The following is a 20,923-nucleotide window of genomic DNA, read 5'->3' as shown; positions in this document are numbered from 1 at the left end:
CACCGAGAGAGCCGGGAACTTCGAAACTCCACAAGCAAAATACATGATACCAAACAGCAAGGGACAGCCATTTTATTCAATAGCAAAAAACTTCTCTCTCTCTCTCTCTTCCCCCTCTTATTTTCTTTACCATTTATTTCAAGCATCAAGAAAGTATGTCACGTCAAGCAGCCATCTGTAATGGCTATCGCCGTGCATCAAGCGTCGGTGGTATAACGGTTAGCATAGCTGCCTTCCAAGCAGTTGACCCGGGTTCGACTCCCGGCCGACGCAAGTAGTTCGTTTTTTCAACAGAAATGTCACGGAGAAAATTTCAAAAATAGAGCTGTAAATGGCAATTAGAATTTAAAGACCTGTAGCTTTAGTGCTATAATCTTGTGTATCATGTTTTCGTCCTATAGTTCCTTAAATGTGTCATATGCAGCAGGCATTTTACACGTATGGACTGCGAAACAATCGTCGGTGGTATAACGGTTAGCATAGCTGCCTTCCAAGCAGTTGACGCGGGTTCGACGCAGGTGTTTTTTTTTTAAACCGAAATGTCACGGAGAAAATTTCAAAAATAGAGCTGCAAGTTCCTTAAATGTGTCATATGCAGCAGGCATTTTACACGTATGGACTGCGAAACAATCGTCGGTGGTATAACTGTTAGCATAACTTCCTTCCAAGCAGTTGACCCAGGTTCGGCTCCCGGCCGACGCATTCGTTTTTTTTTTTAATCTGGTTAAACAGAAATGCCACGGAGAAAATTTCAAAAATAGAGCTGTAAAGATAGTAAAATAGAGCAATCAGAATTTGAAGAGCTGTAACTTTAGTGCTATAATCTTCTGTATCATGTTTTCTTCCTTAGTTCCTTAAATGTGCTATATACAGCAGCCATTTTATCCGTATGAACTGCGAAAAAAGCGTCGGTGGTATAACGGTTAGCATAGCTGCCTTCCAAGCAGATGACCCGGGTTCGACTCCCGCCGACGCAAGTGGTTATTTTTTAACAGAAATGTCACTCAGAACATTTCAAAAATAGAGCGGTAAATGACGGTCAGAATTCGAAGACCTGTAGCTTTAGTGCTATAATCTTGTGTATCATGTTTTCGTCCTATAGTTCCTTAAATGTGTCATATGCAGCAGCCATTTTATACGTATGGATTGCGAAACAAGCGTCGGTGGTATAACGGTTAGCATATCTCCCTTCCAAGCAGTTGACACCTGTTCGGCTCCGGGCTGACGCATTTGTTTTCTTTTAAACAGAAATGTCACGGAGAAGAAAATTTCAAAAATAGATCTGTAAATCACGATCAGAATTTGAAGACCTGTAGCGTTAGTGCTATAATCCTGTGTATCTTGTTTTCGTATATAGTTCCTTAAATGTGCTATATACAGCAGCCATTTTATCCGTATGAATTGCGAAAACAGCGTCGGTGGTATAACGGTTAGCATAGCTGCCTTCCAAGCAGTTGACCCGGGTTCGACTCCCGGCCGACGCAAGTGGTTATTTTTTAACAGAAATGTCACTGAGAACTTTTCAAAAATAGAGCGGTAAATGGCGGTCAGAATTCGAAGACCTGTAGCTTTAGTGATATAATCTTGTGTATCATGTTTTCGTCCTATAGCTCCTTAAATGTGTCATATGAGGCAGCCATTTTATACGTATGGATTGCGAAACAAGCGTCGGTGGTATAACGGTTAGCATAGCTGCCTTCCAAGCAGTTGACCCGGGTTCGACTCCCGGCCGACGCACGTGGTTTTTTTTAACAGAAATGTCACTCAGAACACTTCAAAAATGGAGCGGTAAATGGCGGTCAGAATTCGAAGACCTGTAGCTTTAGTGATATAATCTTGTGTATCATGTTTTCGTCCTATAGCTCCTTAAATGTGTCATATGCAGCAGCCATTTTATACGTATGGATTGCGAAACAAGCGTCGGTGGTATAACGGTTAGCATAGCTGCCTTCCAAGCAGTTGATCCGGGTTCGACTCCCGGCCGACGCAAGTGGTTTTTTTTAACAGAAATGTCACTCAGAACATTTCAAAAATACAGCTTTAAATGGCGATGAGAATTTAAAGAGCTGTAGCTTTAGTGCTATAATCTTGTGTATCATGTTTTCGTCCTATAGTTCCTTAAATGTGTCATATGCAGCAGCCATTTTATACGTATGGATTGCGAAACAAGCGTCGGTGGTATAACGGTTAGCATATCTCCCTTCCAAGCAGTTGACACCTGTTCGGCTCCGGGCTGACGCATTTGTTTTCTTTTAAACAGAAATGTCACGGAGGAGAAAATTTCAAAAATAGATCTGTAAATCACGATCAGAATTTGAAGACCTGTAGCGTTAGTGCTATAATCCTGTGTATCTTGTTTTCGTATATAGTTCCTTAAATGTGCTATATACAGCAGCCATTTTATCCGTATGAATTGCGAAAGAAGCGTCGGTGGTATAACGGTTAGCATAGCTGCCTTCCAAGCAGTTGACGCGGGTTCGACTCCCGGCCGACGCAAGTGGTTATTTTTTAACAGAAATGTCACTCAGAACATTTCAAAAATAGAGCGGTAAATGGCGGTCAGAATTCGAAGACCTGTAGCTTTAGTGATATAATCTTGTGTATCATGTTTTCGTCCTATAGCTCCTTAAATGTGTCATATGCAGCAGCCATTTTATACGTATGGATTGCGAAACAAGCGTCGGTGGTATAACGGTTAGCATAGCTGCCTTCCAAGCAGTTGACCCGGGTTCGACTCCCGGTCGACGCAAGTGGTTTTTTTTAACAGAAATGTCACTCAGAACATTTCAAAAATACAGCTTTAAATGGCGATGAGAATTTAAAGAGCTGTAGCTTTAGTGCTATAATCTTGTTTATCATGTTTTCGTCCTATAGTTCCTTAAATGTGTCATATGCAGCAGCCATTTTATACGTATGGATTGCGAAACAAGCGTCGGTGGTATAACGGTTAGCATATCTCCCTTCCAAGCAGTTGACACCTGTTCGGCTCCGGGCTGACGCATTTGTTTTCTTTTAAACAGAAATGTCACGGAGGAGAAAATTTCAAAAATAGATCTGTAAATCACGATCAGAATTTGAAGACCTGTAGCGTTAGTGCTATAATCCTGTGTATCTTGTTTTCGTATATAGTTCCTTAAATGTGCTATATACAGCAGCCATTTTATCCGTATGAATTGCGAAAAAAGCGTCGGTGGTATAACGGTTAGCATAGCTGCCTTCCAAGCAGTTGACCCGGGTTCGACTCCCGGCCGACGCAAGTGGTTATTTTTTAACAGAAATGTCACTGAGAACTTTTCAAAAATAGAGCGGTAAATGGCGGTCAGAATTCGAAGACCTGTAGCTTTAGTGATATAATCTTGTGTATCATGTTTTAATCCTATAGTTCCTTAAATGTGTCATATGCAGCAGCCATTTTATACGTATGGATTGCGAAACAAGCGTCGGTGGTATAACGTTTAGCATAGCAGCGTCCCAAGCAGTTGACCCGGATTCGACTCCCGGCCGACGCAAGTGGTTTTTTTTAACAGAAATGTCACTCAGAACATTTCAAAAATACAGCTTTAAATGGCGATGAGAATTTAAAGAGCTGTAGCTTTAGTGCTATAATCTTGTGTATCATGTTTTCGTCCTATAGTTCCTTAAATGTGTCATATGCAGCAGCCATTTTATACGTATGGATTGCGAAACAAGCGTCGGTGGTATAACGGTTAGTATATCTCCATTCCAAACAGTTGACACCTGTTCGGCTCCGGGCTGACGCATTTGTTTTCTTTTAAACAGAAATGTCACGGAGGAGAAAATTTCAAAAATAGATCTGTAAATCACGATCAGAATTTGAAGACCTGTAGCGTTAGTGCTATAATCCTGTGTATCTTGTTTTCGTATATAGTTGCTTAAATGTGCTATATACAGCAGCCATTTTATCCGTATGAATTGCGAAAAAAGCGTCGGTGGTATAACGGTTAGCATAGCTGCCTTCCAAGCAGATGACCCGGGTTCGACTCCCGCCGACGCAAGTGGTTATTTTTTAACAGAAATGTCACTCAGAACATTTCAAAAATAGAGCGGTAAATGGCGGTCAGAATTCGAAGACCTGTAGCTTTAGTGATATAATCTTGTGTATCATGTTTTCGTCCTATAATCCTTAAATGTGTCATATGCAGCAGCCATTTTATACGTATGGATTGCGAAACAAGCGTAGGTGGTACAACGGTTAGCATAGCTGCCTTCCAAGCAGTTGACCCGGGTTCGACTCCCGGCCGACGCAAGTGGTTTTCTTTTAACAGAAATGTCACTCAGAACATTTCAAAAATAGAGCTGTAAATGGCGATGAGAATTTAAAGAGCTGTAGCTTTAGTGCTATAATCTTGTGTATCATGTTTTCGTCCCAAGTTCCTTAAATGTGCTATATACAGCAGCCATTTTATACTTATGGATTGCGAAAATGCGTCGGTGGATAACGGTTAGCATAGTTTCCTTCCAAGCAGTTGGCACGCGTTCGACGCAAGTGTTTTTTTTTTTTAAATGTGGTTAAACAGAAATGTCACGGAGGAGAAAATTTCAAAAATAGAGCTGTAAATGGCGGTCAGAATTCGAAGACCTGTAGCTTTAGTGATATAATCTTGTGTATCATGTTTTCGTCCTATAGTTCGTTAAATGTGTCATATGCAGCAGCCATTTTATACGTATGGGTTGCGAAGCAAGCGTCGGTGGTATAACGGTTAGCATAGCTGCCTTCCAAGCAGTTGGCCCGCGTTCGACGCAAGTGTTTCTTTTTTAAATCTGGTTAAACAGAAATTTCACGGAGGAGAAAATTTCAAAAATAGAGCTGTAAATGGCGGTCAGAATTCGAAGACCTGTAGGTTTAGTGATATAATCTTGTGTATCATGTTTTCGTCCTATAGTTCCTTAAATGTGTCATATGCAGCAGCCATTTTATACGTATGGATTGCGAAACAAGCGTCGGTGGTATAACGGTTAGCATAGCTGCCTTCCAAGCAGTTGACCCGGGTTCGACTCCCGGCCGACGCAAGTAGTTCTTTTTTTCAACAGAAATGTCACGGAGTAAATTTCAAAAATAGAGCTGTAAATGGCGGTCAGAATTCGAAGACCTGTAGCTTTAGTGATATAATCTTGTGTATCATGTTTTCGTCCTATAGTTCGTTAAATGTGTCATATGCAGCAGCCACTTTATACGTATTGATTGCGAAACAAGCGTCGGTGGTATAACGGTTAGCATAGCTTCCTTCCAAGCAGTTGGCCCGCGTTCGACGCAAGTGTTTCTTTTTTAAATCTGGTTAAACAGAAATTTCACGGAGGAGAAAATTTCAAAAATAGAGCTGTAAATGGCGGTCAGAATTCGAAGACCTGTAGGTTTAGTGATATAATCTTGTGTATCATGTTTTCGTCCTATAGTTCCTTAAATGTGTCATATGCAGCAGCCATTTTATACGTATGGATTGCGAAACAAGCGTCGGTGGTATAATGGTTAGCAAAGCTGCCTTCCGAGCAGTTGACCCGGGTTCGACTCCCGCCCGACGCAAGTGGTTATTTTTTAAAAGAAATGTCACTCAGAACATTTCAAAAATAGAGCGGTAAATGGCGGTCAGAATTTGAAGACCTGTAGCTTTAGTGATATAATCTTGTGTATCATGTTTTCGTCCTGTAGTTCCATAAATGTGTCATATGCAGCAGCTATTTTATACGTATGGATTGCGAAACAAGCGTTGGTGGTATAACGGTTAGCATAGCTGCCTTCCAAGCAGTTGACCCGGGTTCGACTCCCGGCCGACGCAAGTAGTTCTTTTTTTCAACAGAAATGTCACGGAGAAAATTTCAAAAATAGAGCTGTAAATGGCGGTCAGAATTCGAAGACCTGTAGCCTTAGTGCTATAATCTTGTGTATCATGCTTTCGTCCTATAGTTCCTTAAATGTGTCATATGCAGCAGCTATTTTATACGTATGGATTGCGAAACAAGCGTCGGTGGTATAACGGTTAGCATAGCTGCCTTCCAAGCAGTTGACCCGGGTTCGACTCCCGGCCGACGCAAGCGGTTTTTTTTTAACAGAAATGTCACTCAGAACATTTCAAAAATACAGCTTTAAATGGCGATGAGAATTTAAAGAGCTGTAGCTTTAGTGATATAATCTTGTGTATCATGTTTTCGTCCTAGTTCCTTAAATGTGTCATTTGCAGCAGCCATTTTATACGTATGGGTTGCGAAACAAACGTCGGTGGTATAACGGTTAGCATAGCTGCCTTCCAAGCAGTTGACTCCCGGCCGACGCAAGTGGTTTTTTTTATTTTATGTTTTTTAACTCATAATAATTAATCTTTTCACAGATCTAATAATCACAAATATTTTGGCATAATCTGCTGAATTTTGATATACGAGAAAACTATCGCGTTATCAGATACCTCCCTTCAAAGCGCGCATCAGAATCCAAATGTACAGAAATGGTAATCATATTTACATGTTCACTTAATTGCTGATTTCTCTCCTCCGTTCAAGAAGCTGACTTCGGTTACCGAAGTCGTTATATTCAGAGATAATACCAGACGTTAGATTTATTCACTTACGCTACTTATCAAGGGCGTCGGAATCGAATCTGTAGGTACCAGTCTTGAATTTGATGTAACACAGGGAGTCACACACATCGTTTTTGAGTTCACGATCCGGATATGCGTTTTTTCTGCCACTTGCGGGTGAGAAACTTGTGTATAACGAGTGACCATACGCATAATCGTGCGTACGTAGGAGTTTCTCAAGGAGTGGTTTCTTAAGTAGACTAATCGTTTCTCAAGTAAGTCACATAGAGCAGCCATTTTTTATACGTATGGAGTACGTAACATGCTTCGGTGGTGTAACGGTTAGCATAGCTACCTTCCAAGCAGTTGACCCCGGTGCAACGCAATGTATTTTTTTTTCTTATAACTTGTGACGCTGTCCACATGAATGAATACGGTTCAAAATCAGAAAACGGCGTGGCTGCAGCCTTCATCATACTTAAAGGAGGTATGGAAATCTACAAATGGTCATGTAAATTAAATGACTCAAATACTGTGTTCCAATCGGAGCTTTTTGCAATTCATATGGCCGTCCAAAAGGCTCTAGAATGTAAAAAACCAGTGAGTATATACACTGACTCTCTGTCATCCATATTTGCCATCAAAGACCCATTATCTCAACATCGTACGGCCCGACAAATCCGTGAAGTTCTATGTGACAATCCACATATTAAAATTGCTTGGGTGAAAGCCCATGAGGGCACATATGGTAATGAACGGGCCGATCAACTGGCCAAATCAGCGACGACCAGAGCTTCACCAGATTTCACGATATTTCTCCCCGTGTCATGGGCAACCAACATTCTTCATGAAGAAATGATGACCAAATGGCAGCATCGATGGTCTAACGAGAGAAAGACTGGTCGCAAAATTTTGCTCCCCACCGTTAACTGCAAGCTTAGGAAATGGACTAGGGAAATGATCCTCTTCTTTTCCGAACACGGTCCATTTCCCGCCTACCTTGCCAGGTTCCACAAGAGAACAGAAAAGTGCAAATGCGGGGAGGAGGGCACATCGTACCATTACGCGACCACTTGCCCTTTGACCGCGAATCTACACATCCGGGTCCAGGCAAATGATGTTCAATCGTGGATGACTTCAGTGCTCAATACCTCTGGTCTCCACGATCAAATTAAAATGCTCATCAATCAACTTGAAAATAATCAAGACTCTTTCATCCATCCTAGACCAGTGACTGGTATTGTAGAGGGTCATGATGTAGGTGATTCTTGCTCAGACTCAGATTACGAACCATAAACTTTTCATTGTTTCATCGAACAACGAGGTTTCACATGAATTCCCATTGTCAACTCTTAGTGAAATTAGAACAATGATGTTCTTCAGATTTCCGTTGCCTTTCTTATACTTTTTCACATATTCATGTATCTTTTCTATGTATGTTTGTATGTATCTATGTATCTTTTCTTGTAATCTTTTCTATGTATTTGCATTTACTCACATGTATCCATATATATATTTGTAAGCTCTACGATCTACTGTAGTGAACCATGAATTACCACAACGCTGGTTTTGTTCTGGAATGCATTTTGGACTGTGATGTTTTGTGAGACTATTTTGTGTCTAGTCTCTCGAATTCCCACTGCTCTGTAATCCTGGATATTCATCGGATGGACTGTGATGTTTCATGGGAATATTTTTCACCATATCACTGTATATATATATATTTTTTTTTTTTTTTTTCTCTTCTGTCCCGCTCATTTAACAGAACTGCGATGTTTGTCATGTTCTTTCCTGACAATTTCCACTTGATGTTAAGCACTTGCTGTCATTTTTGTTCAGTGCTTCCATGTGCCATGTATGCATGTTTTCTTTCAGGTGGCAAAGAAGCTGAAGCGAGTGATTGGCAACCGAGATCCCAAGGGTCCATCTGCGGATGGATTGGTGGGGACGGAGTGCGGTGTTGGCATGGACGGGCGCGGGCTGCCGGAGGGGGACGGACGTTTGGTTCCGTTCTGTTGCTCCTTTGGGCGATGAGTGGCGGACGGGGGTGTTCCCTCGTGGACTGGGGGAGCCGAGTGCCTCGGAATGTTTTTGCTGGGTCGGAGATCTGGCAGGCGGTCCACCTGTACTCCTTCTTGACCATCGGAGGTTTCCGGGAGCTTCCCGGAGTGTGGCTGCTTGGGATGGAGTGGGGTCCCGGCGGGACGGACCCGGTGGCTTGCGAGTCGGGTGATGTTCGCCGGGCCCGGATGTCAGGAGAGTTCTTCCAGCATGGCCCAGCCGCAAGGTAATCCGCTTATATCCCGCAAGGGACAGAGCGGGGGCCATGTTTGGTGTTATGTAATGGTGTTATGTCCACATGAATTAAATTTTTTCATCATCTTTTGTGTGACTCACAAAAAAGAGCGTGTTAAAGCGGGGGGAGGGCAACTGGGACGCATGCCCATTGAAGAAAGAGCCAATAAATTTACGAAAATTTGAAATAATTTGGAAATCATTTTATATTTAGTTCTGAATTTTTTTTTTAAGAATTGATTCTACATTTTATTTATTTTGAAATTGTTTATTTTTTTTCTGAATTTTAATTAATTCGGAAAAAAAATGATGCATAAATAAATTTTATTTCAATCATAATATTTGTGTGATTGTTTCTAACGCAAACGATTTTAATATCTTTGAAATTTTCCTATTTTTTTGAAAATTTAAAATAAAAATATAATTTTGAAAAATAATAATGCAAAGGACTTTGAAATTCTTGCTTATATATGTACGGATTAACACATAAAGGAAAGGGTGAAACACTTTTTTCATGGATTTTTGCCACGAAAGCCGCTCACGGAGTCAGTGGTGTTTTAATAAATGGGTCTACAGGGCCGTTAAGAGACACTCAAGTCAGAAAAGAAACCTTCACACTCATGCATGCAATATACAGGGTATGAAGAAACAAGTCATGAGCAAAAATTTCCTTGCCTAAATGTCTACTTTGCCCAGGACCGCCTTTTGTTCTGAACACAAATTAATTTGGCCTTTACTATAATTTTTGCATGATTGTTTCTAATTTAAGCAATTTTAAAATTCTTGAATTTTTTTTTTTCAGCCGGTTCTAAATAGCACCGAAATTCTTGAAAAAGGTTTCGAATACGATTTATTGACACCATGGTTGAAAGAAGGACTTTTGAACAGGTAAATATTCCGAGACTTTTAGTACATTTCTTCAGATTCCCTCTATGGCAAAGGTTCTTAACCAGGGTCCATGGAGCTGTTGGGCAGAGGTGTATGCAGCGGGGGTCCCGTTCCTCATTCCCTGCAACCTGACCAAAAATTAGAAGGAAAAAACACATTAAGTTTTCGGTAAAAGAAAATTAACGTATGGAAAGAAAATACCTTTTAAATGCTATTTTCACCAATTTCTGTTAATTTAAATGGTTTTCACAAAGGGTGGTAACTGAAAATTTCTCGGGAAGAAATATTTTCTGCTTCCCCCCCCCCTCCCCCACAAGACTTTTGTGCCCCCTCCAAAAGTCGATTCCGCGTAAGACCCTGTTGTTGAGCTCATTGGAGAGATGTCAAAGTGTCCGTGAGCATAAATGAAAAAACTATGACCTTTTTATTGTTAATTGAATACTATTCTGCGAAGGACTCCGTGGATATCATGCCACTGTTGCAGCGATCTGCAGAGTGTCCCACAATCGACTGATGGTTTTCAAAATGGGAGAGCAAGGAAACGTTGACAGACATTAAAGTCATTTTTGCGGAATATAAGTGTGCGAAGTCCGGAATTTCAGCTGCGTCATTCATGTTGCAAGGGGATGAATAGTTATTGAAATTTAAAAAAAAAAATCGTATTATACAAACACCCAGTATCCAAAAACCGAAGTAGACAGCTGTTGCCCTGCCTCTTCTGATGCCAACAAAAAAAAATTTCCGTTTCCAAGAGCTATTTGAATTCAAAAATCGGAGGGAAGTTGAGAAAGAAAAACAAAACAACGCTTCTTTCGCAATTTTCCACAGATTTTTTTTAAATTCAGATATGAGTGATTATTGCACTTAGAAACGGAGAAAATTTTTTGTCGGCATCAGGAGAGACAGGATAACAACGTTCTGCTTGGATTTTTTGGACACCGGGTGTCGTTCCCATAATAATTTTTTTTTTAACCTTGCAACATGGATGGCGAATCTGAAATTCTTGACTTAGCAAATTTATATTAAGCAAATATGACTTTAATATCTGTCACCGTTTTCTTGCTCTACAATCGATTGTAGAACACTCTGTATGTCCTTCACATAGACTAATGATACATGTATGTTTTTATTACTCTATATGGTCCTTCATGAGAATTGCATAAGGAGTTAGTGGGACGCACACGAGAAAGTGCGAAAGTCCTCGTCGTAGGAGGCCCTACGTACTCATTGCATGGATACTAAATTTTATCTTAATTTACATTTAAAAAAAACATACTAGGCGCTTGAAATATTCAAATGGTAAAACTCAAAAAACTGTCAATAAACAGTAAAAAATATGACTGATAAAATACACGAAGCGCCATCTCTGTATTCATTATAAAAAAAACTGAACATAATATGTTTTTTAATCACTGTGGTCTTTCTAATCTAGTCTGAAATCGATTTCCCCACAACTAATTACAAATTATTAAAAAAAGTTAAAATTTGAATTATTATACAAATACAAATACAACGCTATAACACAATATTGCTATTTAATTTAAAAGTAATTTGTATCATAATGATATAATACCTTTTATGGAAATGTAACGGTTAGCGTAACTGTTGATTCCCAAGTCGTTGACCCGGGTTAGACTCCCGGCCGGCGCAGCACTAAGTGTGAATGTTTGTGCACGAGTGGCGTGGTGGTAAGATGCTCGTATATTACCTGTTGCCGTCCGGTCCCAGGTTCGAACCGAGGAAAGAATACGGAAAACAAGATTATATTATATTAATAACGAGCTTGAGGTGACCATCGATAGACGGCGTGATCATTTTCAACCCAACTCGTTAACGGTAGTGAATTACAATATAGCGATACGGCCGAATTTAGTGTGTGGTAAAGTATTTAGTAGCCGCTTAACACGTGACCATTAAATCCCACAACGAAGTTCTCACTGAAATCAAAACAATTTGCATTGCAGTGCTGTGGTAGGTTATTATTTCAGAGAAGGCATTAACTTGTTTTACATTCACTAATCATTTGGCATGTATTGCTACTAGATGGGTCTGGTGAACGTGTATATATATAGGCAGCGTAAATCTCTACACCATATAGCCGCTTACTTAATCAAACGTAACAGCAGAGACCTCAAAATACCTGCTTTGCCCTGAACTCCTCTCCCCTCATGTCAAATTCTTGGTTTGATTTCATGACGGTAATGAGAACAGATATTCAGATAATATATTTGCTAATTCCTTTTTGATATGAATGCGACTTTTAAATCATCTGACGATACTGGATGTATGCGCAAAACGTTGCATAACGAAAACTTTCATGCAATAACAAGACCACAACAGTCCATGCAGGGGCGTCGGAACTGTTTCGAACCTGTGGGTGCCCGTCTTGAGATTCATATAGGAAATTTCGATTTTTGAATCAATTCTGTGGGTGCTCGAACCCGCTCTACAAACTTCCGTGGGTGCTCGAGCACCCACAGCACCCCCGGCTCCGACGCCACTGAGTCCATGTCTCTTTCTATAGGTATGGTTTCCAAAATCTTATAGCATACTCCAGTCCAGTACGAACTAAGCTTCGGGAAAGCGGAAGAATGACTTTTAGGAGAGCGCGAAGAGACCTTTTTGTGTGAATTCGATTTTTTTGTGAATAAATACATGTTCCGGTCCGGACGCCAAGCCCGTGGTCCACATTCGTAACGAAATAGTTTTACGCTATATCTCGGGGAGTTCACAACATAAATACACGATAACGATATCGCCTGTTAGGTATTCTAGAGACAAAATCCGGTATTACCCACATCACACACACACACACACACACACACACACATTAAGTCATTGCCATAAATCAGTCAATACCACTATCTATTTAATTCTTTAATAAAGTTCACTCCAATAAACGGTCCCGCCCCTTGACGTGGGGGCAATGGCTAAAGCTGGTTAAAGTCAAATGAGTGTGGGCCGTGTTCGTTTTAAAGGAAAGAAAGTAAACACACGCGATTCATGACACGAAGTACGTATTCACGTCAAAACTTGAGACACAGCCTACCCCGAATATTTTAAATTGATGTTTGGCCTCGTAGTTGTTTTAGAAAATTTTGGTTATTTGGAACATTAATGAGTAAATATTACCTTTTTTTTTTATTGTTGTTAACATTATTAGTTTTATATACAGAAATGTATTAGACAGACCCCTGAAACGGGGAAATGAATGTACAGGTTTTCGTTTCTTATCATGAAAAAATAACGGCAGGTTGAAGGATCGATCAATCAGCAGCTGGACAAACTTTGATTTTATGGATTACCGAATGACGTTGCATAGAAAAATACAATCCGCGTTGCTTCGCTTTACATCATGGGCCGGAAAATAGGAAATACTTTTTTGAGAGATCTTTTCATCCATTTATTTACGGTTGGCAACGAAATCTGTGCCGCCCGCCTCAATGCATTGGCACATCCCGGAGGTGGTGGGGGAGGGGGGTGCATAATCCAATTTTGTACGATAATTTTCGAGAGTAGTAAAGAAATTTCTAAGCAGAACTTTCAGTTAATTAGGGAATTACAGAATGCCACTTTGTTGCCCAGGGGCCCCCATGATGCTTGAACTAGAAATACCCCCCCCCCCAGACAGATACCCACGTTAATATTTCTTACGGGACCTCTAACGCAAAGTATATCTGTTGGAAAAGTGGCAACACCTTCCCATAGCCCATCAATCTATCTACGCCACCACATCATATATGCTAGTGAAACTGCCCTTCTCTATGGTTCCAGTGATTATGGACCAGGGCAGTGCCAGGCTCTTGGCCACGTGTGAAAACAATAACGCGCTATAATGTAAGTATATACTAATGCTAATCCATACGCGCCTTAATATAGGCCTATTGGCCTAGAACCTATTTGTAGACTCTGTGGTGGAATAATGGGGATTTTATGATGGCCTAAAACTGTCAATAAAAAAGTATACGAATATGACTTATATTATGAATAAAGCGCCATCTATTTTCTTCATACAAAAGTCCGTACTGTGCTTAGGCGTCGGAACCTAGGGGCTGAAGCCATTTGAGTACCCCCAATGATTTCTGAAAAAACAATGCAAATACACCTTTACTCTCCTGCGTACGTGCTCGAGTCCCGCATATACGGGACGACCAGCAAGTTTCAGGCCTTCTCAATGTTTTCTTCATGTCGGCATTTCTTGTACTGTGATATATCATTATGTTTCGGTCACTTTCTCAGTCCAGTTTGAAAAAGATTATTCTAAAACTAACTAAAATTTAACAAATATTTTAAAAATTCACGATATCAATAATACGTTAAAAATATTTTTCCCAAATAGTTAATATATAAATATTTTTTTTTTTTGACTCACTTAATAGTAAATGGTGAAATTAGTATCTCGCCTCTCAGGCCAATAGAGGTCAAGGCGTGGAATGCAGCACAGTTTTAGACCATATTATACCATAGGGGACGTTCAAGTATTACGTAAGCAAATGTTTATCCATTTTTGACCCCCTCCCCCTTATCAGCAAAACTCTGACCCCTCCGTCAGCATAATTTCGTCATCCTGCTCTGCCCCTCTGAATCCTAACGCATATTGGTGGGGGTCAGAGACCTACACGGGGGGAGGGGCTCTCTCACAATCAAAAATTTATTTTTTTAATTGAAATTTCGGGAGAGAAAATACATTTATATGTTATTATAATCAATTTCTGTTAATTTCAATGTTATTTCAAGGCTATGAACGCAAAATTTATCTTTAATAAATTCATTGCGACCTACCCTCTAATCCATACAATGATGAATCGCATAAACTCCCGCGGACCAAATATTGCCCCGGGGGGTTATCTAATGCGGCCTGCCCTCCTCAAACCTAATTGTGCAAAAGAAAAATGAACTAAGCGCCACATCTACAGATCGCTTCGTGGTACAATTCCAGAACATTTAAGCGGCCCGTGGCACATTTCCAGATCACTTTAACGATCCGTGACACATTTAGAGATCCCTTAAGTGGCATGTGACGTAGTTTTAGAGCACTTAAGTGGCTTCCAGTGCGGTTCTACATCACTCAAGTTACCCGGGGCACATTCCCAGATTATTTAAGTAATCCGCGGCGTATAATTACGGATCACTTGAGTGATGCGTGGCACAGTTCCAGAGTACTTGAGTGGCCCGGACACATTTCCAGATCATTCGGATCCGCGAAACATTTAGAGATCACTAAAGTGGCTCCTCAGTGCACTGTCAATAGAGAGGGGAGGGGGCTATTACTTCAAGTGCCCGCAAACTATCGAAATGTTTTTCTCGTTTTTGGCGCACAGCGTATGATGCTATTCAAAATATTACATATTTTCATAAAGGGTGGTTGATGACGTAAGCTTTATCCCCCCCCCCCCATCGATGATGACGTAATAATTGAACGGCCCCATAGATCGCGCATGCAGAGTTGCTTTTAGTTTCCTATAAATAACCACGTGACGAGTGGGTACTTTCACGAGTAATAAGAAGAAATTCCTTGTTATTCCAATGATCACTCCTTCGGTGGACACCGTGAGTGTTTGAAAAATCACTCGATATGCCGAAATCCTGCTGTGCTTTTGGTTGCAATGCATTATTTATTAAAAGTAAGATTACCTTTTTTTAACGTGCAAAGTTGGCGAGATTTTGACAGTTTGTCAGATGTGTACATATATTCTTGGTACGGAATGTCCATGAAAATTAAATTTTTTCAGCTCTTATGGCAAATTCATAGCCGTGGTTCATCCAATTTTTTTCTGGCCATGGCCCGTAGGGCTCCAGTTCGGAAGCCCGGAACAATTCACATTTTTTTATTCATTTATTTTTTCTCACTGAAAATCACAAAACAGGGCCTCGTGAAAAATCTGGCCTGGGATCCACAGGGATGTGTGCCACCGGAGGCTCATACGGCCCCGCCCCTCCCCTCCGAAGCCAACCAAAAATTTAAAAAAAAATTACTATTTCAATTAAGAAATTTGAAACATCGGAAAAAAAACCCATGTGCCATTTTAACAAATTTCCGTTAATTTAAATGCATTTTGGTGAGTATTTTATTATTAACTCTGTCTCAAAATTTCTGGGGAATAAGAATTTTCTGTCCTTTCCAAAGGTCGATCCTGCGTACGCCCCTGTGTATTATGAACCATGAAAAATAAGAGGGAGAAAATAAATTTATACAACAAAAATAGAATTACCGCACTAATTTTGATTGGGAATTTCATCTGTGAAAGTTAGGTACCGTATTGCTCTTGTATATTAAAATGCGCTTTATTTCCGCTTTTAAATGAAGCCACGAATAACACAAATCTAAATTTCCTTCACTCATTACTAGGCATGTGTCGCCAAGTACGAAGATAGCGCGCCAAGTTATGGATACCATGGTGTTGTTATTCAACTCGTCGGGTGTGGGGGTGCGTGATTTATAAAAAGAGAGGACGCACAGTTTAGTTAATCGTATTTCTATAGGCCGAAGGCATTCGAATATTACGGTTTAAGCGCCTAGGTGGATTCGGGTTTCATTCCTGGGTTGAATATAGCGATAATCACTTGACCACTCTGAAATACAGATCAAATCAAATTTTTCCACATTGAGAGCACCGTTTATGCATCGAGGGGGTGGAGGGGGGGGGGAAAGAGAGCACCTATATGGAAACTCTAGCACATGCTTGAAATAAAGACCAATGTGGATTCTTGAATGCAATATGACTAAGGACTGATTTTCGATCATTTCGTGACAACAAGCCCCGAATCGGAATTAAAAATTTGAACTTTTCAGGGCTGCTTCAAGGATTTTCATGGATGTTTCTTGTTTTATGTATGATTGAAAAGAAAAAAATTTTTGGATTATGCTTTTGATTTTTATATATATTTAATTAATGCATTCCAGCAAAAATGAGAAGTGGAGAAACCGTAGGAAGCTTCTGACACCGGCATTCCACTTCAAGATCCTGGACGAATACATTCCTGTGTTCAATGAGCAGGCTCGTGTTTTCGCCAATATACTCGGTAATCTCATGAAAACGGACAAGTTCGTCGACATTGGGCCACTCACTTCACTCTGCACTCTTGATATCATTTGTGGTGAGTTAAGCATTCTAATAAACATCAGTGTGATCTATTATCAACTGTTCCGTCATAGTAGTGACAATTCATCAATGGGTTCCCTTGCCCTAGAAACAGTGCCGTCTTAAAGCATGGGGCCTCAAGATAAGAGGGGCCCTCACAAAAAAAGTTATGGTTGAAATTTGTGAGAATTTTCCTGGTAGGGCCTCAGAAAAATCACTTGGCCCGGAGGCCCATGATGCTCTTAAGACGTCTTGATCATTTACCCAACCTCATCTTACTTTCCAGTGATCACTAATTTCATTTACCAACGCCTTTGCCCTAAAGGTTCATACTACATGCTCAGGCATGCTCTCTTGGCAATAACAATAAATAATTGAAGGGTAAAGTAGCAAAAAAATGAAAGCACCAAAAAATTCAAACACCGTTTTTCACATTAAAATGTCAGATGAGCAATGGCTTATAATGTTTTCAACGTGAGAAATGGCTGGTAGTCCTCCGAGTCAGCGTTTCTCAACCTATGGTCCATAACGATTTCCACGTAATCCGTAGGCAGACTTGATAATTTAATTGTAATTGAATGAAAAATTACGCAATTGAAGAGATGGTATTTTTTCCTGCCTGAAATATACTGAGAAATTGAATTTTCTGGATGTTATGCCGAAACTGATATTTGGAAAGAAAAATGATTTGCCGCCTTCGGGAATCGAACCCGGATCCCCTTGCATACCGGGCAAGTGCGCTAACCAATACACCAGTTTCAGTTGTGATGTTTCAGACACATGTTTCAGTTCCTTATAACACGCATTAGTAGCGTGAAGCGCTGAGTGGAGTCGGCAGCCTCAACTACAGCAGTTTTCATTTCCAAATTAGCAGTATTCTTTCCAAATATCAGTTTCGGCATAACATCCAGAAAATTCAATTTCTCAGTATAATTACTCAATTGTTGTAACTGATATAAGAAATATCCTTATAGGTTCAAATGAAAAATCAGCCCGTTTTCACACTTAGGGAAATTATATTTCTTCGAATGCATGGGATATCACTAATTGTGCCGTAGAAAAATGCAGTTTCGGACAAATTCGCTAGAATTGCTGAATTGGGGGGGGGGGGGGAATAAAGGGCTGCTACAAAGTGCAGTAAACAAAAATTGTGATTCATGAAAAAAGTCAGTCATCATGACAAAGTGACCATATTTCATTGAGAAAAATACGGAAGATTGAGATATTAATAGGCAAAATACGGGACATCATCGATTGTCTCCAAAAACATTGGCATAAGTCGTCAAAATCACAAACTGTTACTAAAATTACTGAAAAACTGTAAATGAGGAGGAAATGAAGGGCTTTTGGAAATCGCGATGAATTGAAATTTGTAGTTATCGGCAAAAAAATTGAGCATTGACAAATATATGAGATGAGACTTTATAAATTATAGTCATAATTATAACAATATAATTTATAAGTCATGAAAACTATCTCCGTCAACTCTTTTGTTAGTTTTAATTTTATACAAATACACATGCACCGCACCCTAAGCAGCAAGAAATTAATGTAAATTCTTGTTTGATGAAAGACGTAATATCGGAATTATTTGAAATTTTTTTTCAGAATTGATGAAAGAAATTTATCAGATTCATTAGATCAGATCATTTATTCAGAAAATTATTTGACGAATGAAATTTATAAAAATACAGAGTTGTGATCGAAGAAGTAATTTAAAACCTATCGGAAGAAATATTTCCAGATTTTATTGGGAGAAATTGTTTCAGAATGTAAGAGAACTTTCAGAATAAATTGAAGAAACAATTTCAGAAATTTGAAAGAATTTCGCCGTGATAACTTAACTTCAAATTTCAGAAATATTTTTAGAAAAAAGAAGAACAATTTCAAAACTTACGAAAATTCAAAACACGTAGAAGAAACAACCGGACGGGAGAAATTTTTTTCAGAATTCATTGGAATAACTTTTTTCAGAATTGATTGGAAGAAAAAAAAATTGATGAAAATTCATAATAAAATTTCAGAAATAATTGAGAGCAAAAATTTCCGAAAATTCGGAAAAATTATTAAACAATTTATTTTGGAATTAATGAAAATTCTGAAATGATCGAAAGAAATAATTTTAGAATAAATCTTATTTAATGAAAGAAGTAATTTAAAAATTAGGAAAAACATGAAAGAGAAATAATAATTTCCGAATTAATAAAAAAACAGAATTAATTTCAAAAATGAACGTAAATCAGAATTAAATCTAAATAAATAATTTAAGAACTAATGTGAGGCTTTCTATAATTCGTGGGTCTCTTGTTTGACTGAGCAAAGGTTATTATGGTTATAATTAATGCCAGTCACTAGGTAATTTTAAAATCTAATTCGTGCGGCCAATGTAACTGGGGAAAAAAAAAACCATTGCGTCGGCCGGGAGTCGAACCCGGGTCAACTGCTTGGAAGGCAGCTATGCTAACCGTTATACCACCGACGCTCGTCTCTACTGGCTGACCCTATTAGTCCAACGAATTCTATGACACAGTTTATTAGGAAACGTTCATTGTACCATTCAATAATAGAGAAATCGGGGAAAAAAAACTCCGCAAGAAGAAACAAACGAGTCCTTCGGTCGCTTCAGCCACGGTAAGGCCGCGTTTTACCAAGTGTTGGTTTTACCAACAGAAAGAAGTTACAGGTGAACTTGGTTAGTCCGAATTTTTGGATAATTCGAAAATTTTAGAGATCCTATTCTGGAGTTTCCTATTCGATTTAATGTTGAAATTACCTTAATTGGAAATTTGATTCAGATATGTAATTTTTTAAAAATTTCTCTCTTCTCACAATTCCCTTTATTCCGTGGCCTTACAGGACCTGGCTTAGGAATTTCGCGGCCCGGTGAAAAAAAGTAAAAAAGTAAATTGCGGCCCTTTCAAAAAAAATGTATATAATTACTCCCCGATTATTTACGAAACCGAAATATTTTGACAGTCTTGGTTTTACAGCATCCAACGAAAATTGTACAAACAGTGTGATGGAGATCAAAATTATGATGTGTGCGTGTTGAAGGTAAAATAATGTTGACATAGAAGTCTTTTTTTTTTTAAATTATGTTAATTTTCATTGTATACTGGAAACAGGGAAGCAACTGGGGGAGGGGGAGTAGGCGGATCTGGCGTCCCGGGTGCCAGAGCAGAGAGACCACAAATTTCACCCTTTAATCTCTTCTTCAATATTAGAGAGGAGAGACAAAATGCGTACTTTCCCCCAGCTGGCCAAACATCTAGTTGCGGCCCTCATAGGAAATATTGGAAAGGCTCAAAAATATTGGTGAGGGAAGGGCTATAAAACCCAATGTTTCCATTAGTATTACAAATATTGGGGGGGGGGGGGAAGATGATCCCAATATAAATTTACCCATATGCTCTTCGGAATTCCTCCACTAATTTGAATGGCTATCAACGCTTTGATGTTATTGGTGTTGAAACTGGAATCTACTTCTTTTCCCACCAATGTAAGTTTCAAAGAGAAAAAATAAAATTTTCACAAATATTTCTCATTGCAGAAGCAAAGGGTTTCTTTCGGGAAAATTGCGGGCCCTCCCTAAAGTTTGCGGTCCGGTGTGACCGCACCTTTTGCACCTGCCTAAATACAAATACAAATACACTTTTTGCCTACAATACAAACACGCAAAATGCCCAACAAGGTGGCTGAGAAATGAATCCAGGCCAGTACACCTGTGTGTCTCTAAATCACTCTTTTGGTCACTCCCACGCACTCTCTGTCATCCTTTTAGTCACTCATATGCTTACGCACTGTTTTGGTCACACATACGCTCTAGGTCACTTTTTTTTGGTTGCTCATTGATATGGTGCCTTGCTTTATATGTCACTCTTTTGTTCCTTTACACGTTTACACGTGCTCTAGAGCACTCTTTTGGTCATTCACATGCTTTCACACTCTCTAGGTCACTAATTGACCTGGTCCTTCACTCTGCAGGTCATTTTTTGGTCATTCACATGTTTGTTCACATTCCAAGTAACTCTCTTGCTCACTCACGTTCTTCCAAACTCTCCAAGTCCCTTTTGGCCACACACTAATCTAGTCCCCAGTTATCCGGGAAGACGCGGATTTATTACGGGA

The 20,923-nt window shown here is 39.5% G+C and overlaps 1 protein-coding gene and 13 non-coding genes across 14 annotated transcripts in view; 13 read left to right on the top strand and 1 right to left on the bottom strand.

Moving 5' to 3' along the window:
* The window catches only part of LOC149088547 (cytochrome P450 4c3-like), a 39,153-nt gene that overhangs the window by 4,927 nt on the left and 13,303 nt on the right, over positions 1-20,923 (top strand). Inside the window, exons 3-4 of the mRNA XM_089248068.1 lie at positions 9,628-9,713; positions 16,618-16,811. Of these exons, the coding sequence (XP_089104194.1) occupies positions 9,628-9,713; positions 16,618-16,811 (280 nt within the window). The remainder of the gene's footprint in view (positions 1-9,627; positions 9,714-16,617; positions 16,812-20,923) is intronic.
* TRNAG-UCC (transfer RNA glycine (anticodon UCC)) lies at positions 202-273 on the top strand. Its single transcript has one exon. It is a non-coding gene; the product is annotated as a tRNA-Gly (tRNA).
* TRNAG-UCC (transfer RNA glycine (anticodon UCC)) lies at positions 1,413-1,484 on the top strand. Its single transcript has one exon. It is a non-coding gene; the product is annotated as a tRNA-Gly (tRNA).
* TRNAG-UCC (transfer RNA glycine (anticodon UCC)) lies at positions 1,666-1,737 on the top strand. Its single transcript has one exon. It is a non-coding gene; the product is annotated as a tRNA-Gly (tRNA).
* On the top strand, positions 1,918-1,989 carry TRNAG-UCC (transfer RNA glycine (anticodon UCC)). Its single transcript has one exon. It is a non-coding gene; the product is annotated as a tRNA-Gly (tRNA).
* Positions 2,425-2,496, top strand: TRNAG-UCC (transfer RNA glycine (anticodon UCC)). Its single transcript has one exon. It is a non-coding gene; the product is annotated as a tRNA-Gly (tRNA).
* TRNAG-UCC (transfer RNA glycine (anticodon UCC)) lies at positions 2,678-2,749 on the top strand. Its single transcript has one exon. It is a non-coding gene; the product is annotated as a tRNA-Gly (tRNA).
* Positions 3,185-3,256, top strand: TRNAG-UCC (transfer RNA glycine (anticodon UCC)). Its single transcript has one exon. It is a non-coding gene; the product is annotated as a tRNA-Gly (tRNA).
* On the top strand, positions 4,196-4,267 carry TRNAG-UCC (transfer RNA glycine (anticodon UCC)). The gene has a single exon. It is a non-coding gene; the product is annotated as a tRNA-Gly (tRNA).
* Positions 4,960-5,031, top strand: TRNAG-UCC (transfer RNA glycine (anticodon UCC)). The gene has a single exon. It is a non-coding gene; the product is annotated as a tRNA-Gly (tRNA).
* On the top strand, positions 5,471-5,542 carry TRNAG-UCC (transfer RNA glycine (anticodon UCC)). The gene has a single exon. It is a non-coding gene; the product is annotated as a tRNA-Gly (tRNA).
* On the top strand, positions 5,724-5,795 carry TRNAG-UCC (transfer RNA glycine (anticodon UCC)). Its single transcript has one exon. It is a non-coding gene; the product is annotated as a tRNA-Gly (tRNA).
* Positions 5,979-6,050, top strand: TRNAG-UCC (transfer RNA glycine (anticodon UCC)). Its single transcript has one exon. It is a non-coding gene; the product is annotated as a tRNA-Gly (tRNA).
* Positions 19,206-19,277, bottom strand: TRNAG-UCC (transfer RNA glycine (anticodon UCC)). Its single transcript has one exon. It is a non-coding gene; the product is annotated as a tRNA-Gly (tRNA).

The sequence above is a fragment of the Pholcus phalangioides genome, unplaced genomic scaffold, assembly GCF_987345545.1.
Source record: "Pholcus phalangioides strain wild (caught in Gottingen) unplaced genomic scaffold, Ppha-v1.0 ptg000003l_1, whole genome shotgun sequence".
NCBI lineage: Eukaryota > Metazoa > Arthropoda > Arachnida > Araneae > Pholcidae > Pholcus > Pholcus phalangioides.
Note: the sequence above shows the minus strand (reverse complement) of the source record. Positions and strands in the feature narration are given on the sequence as shown.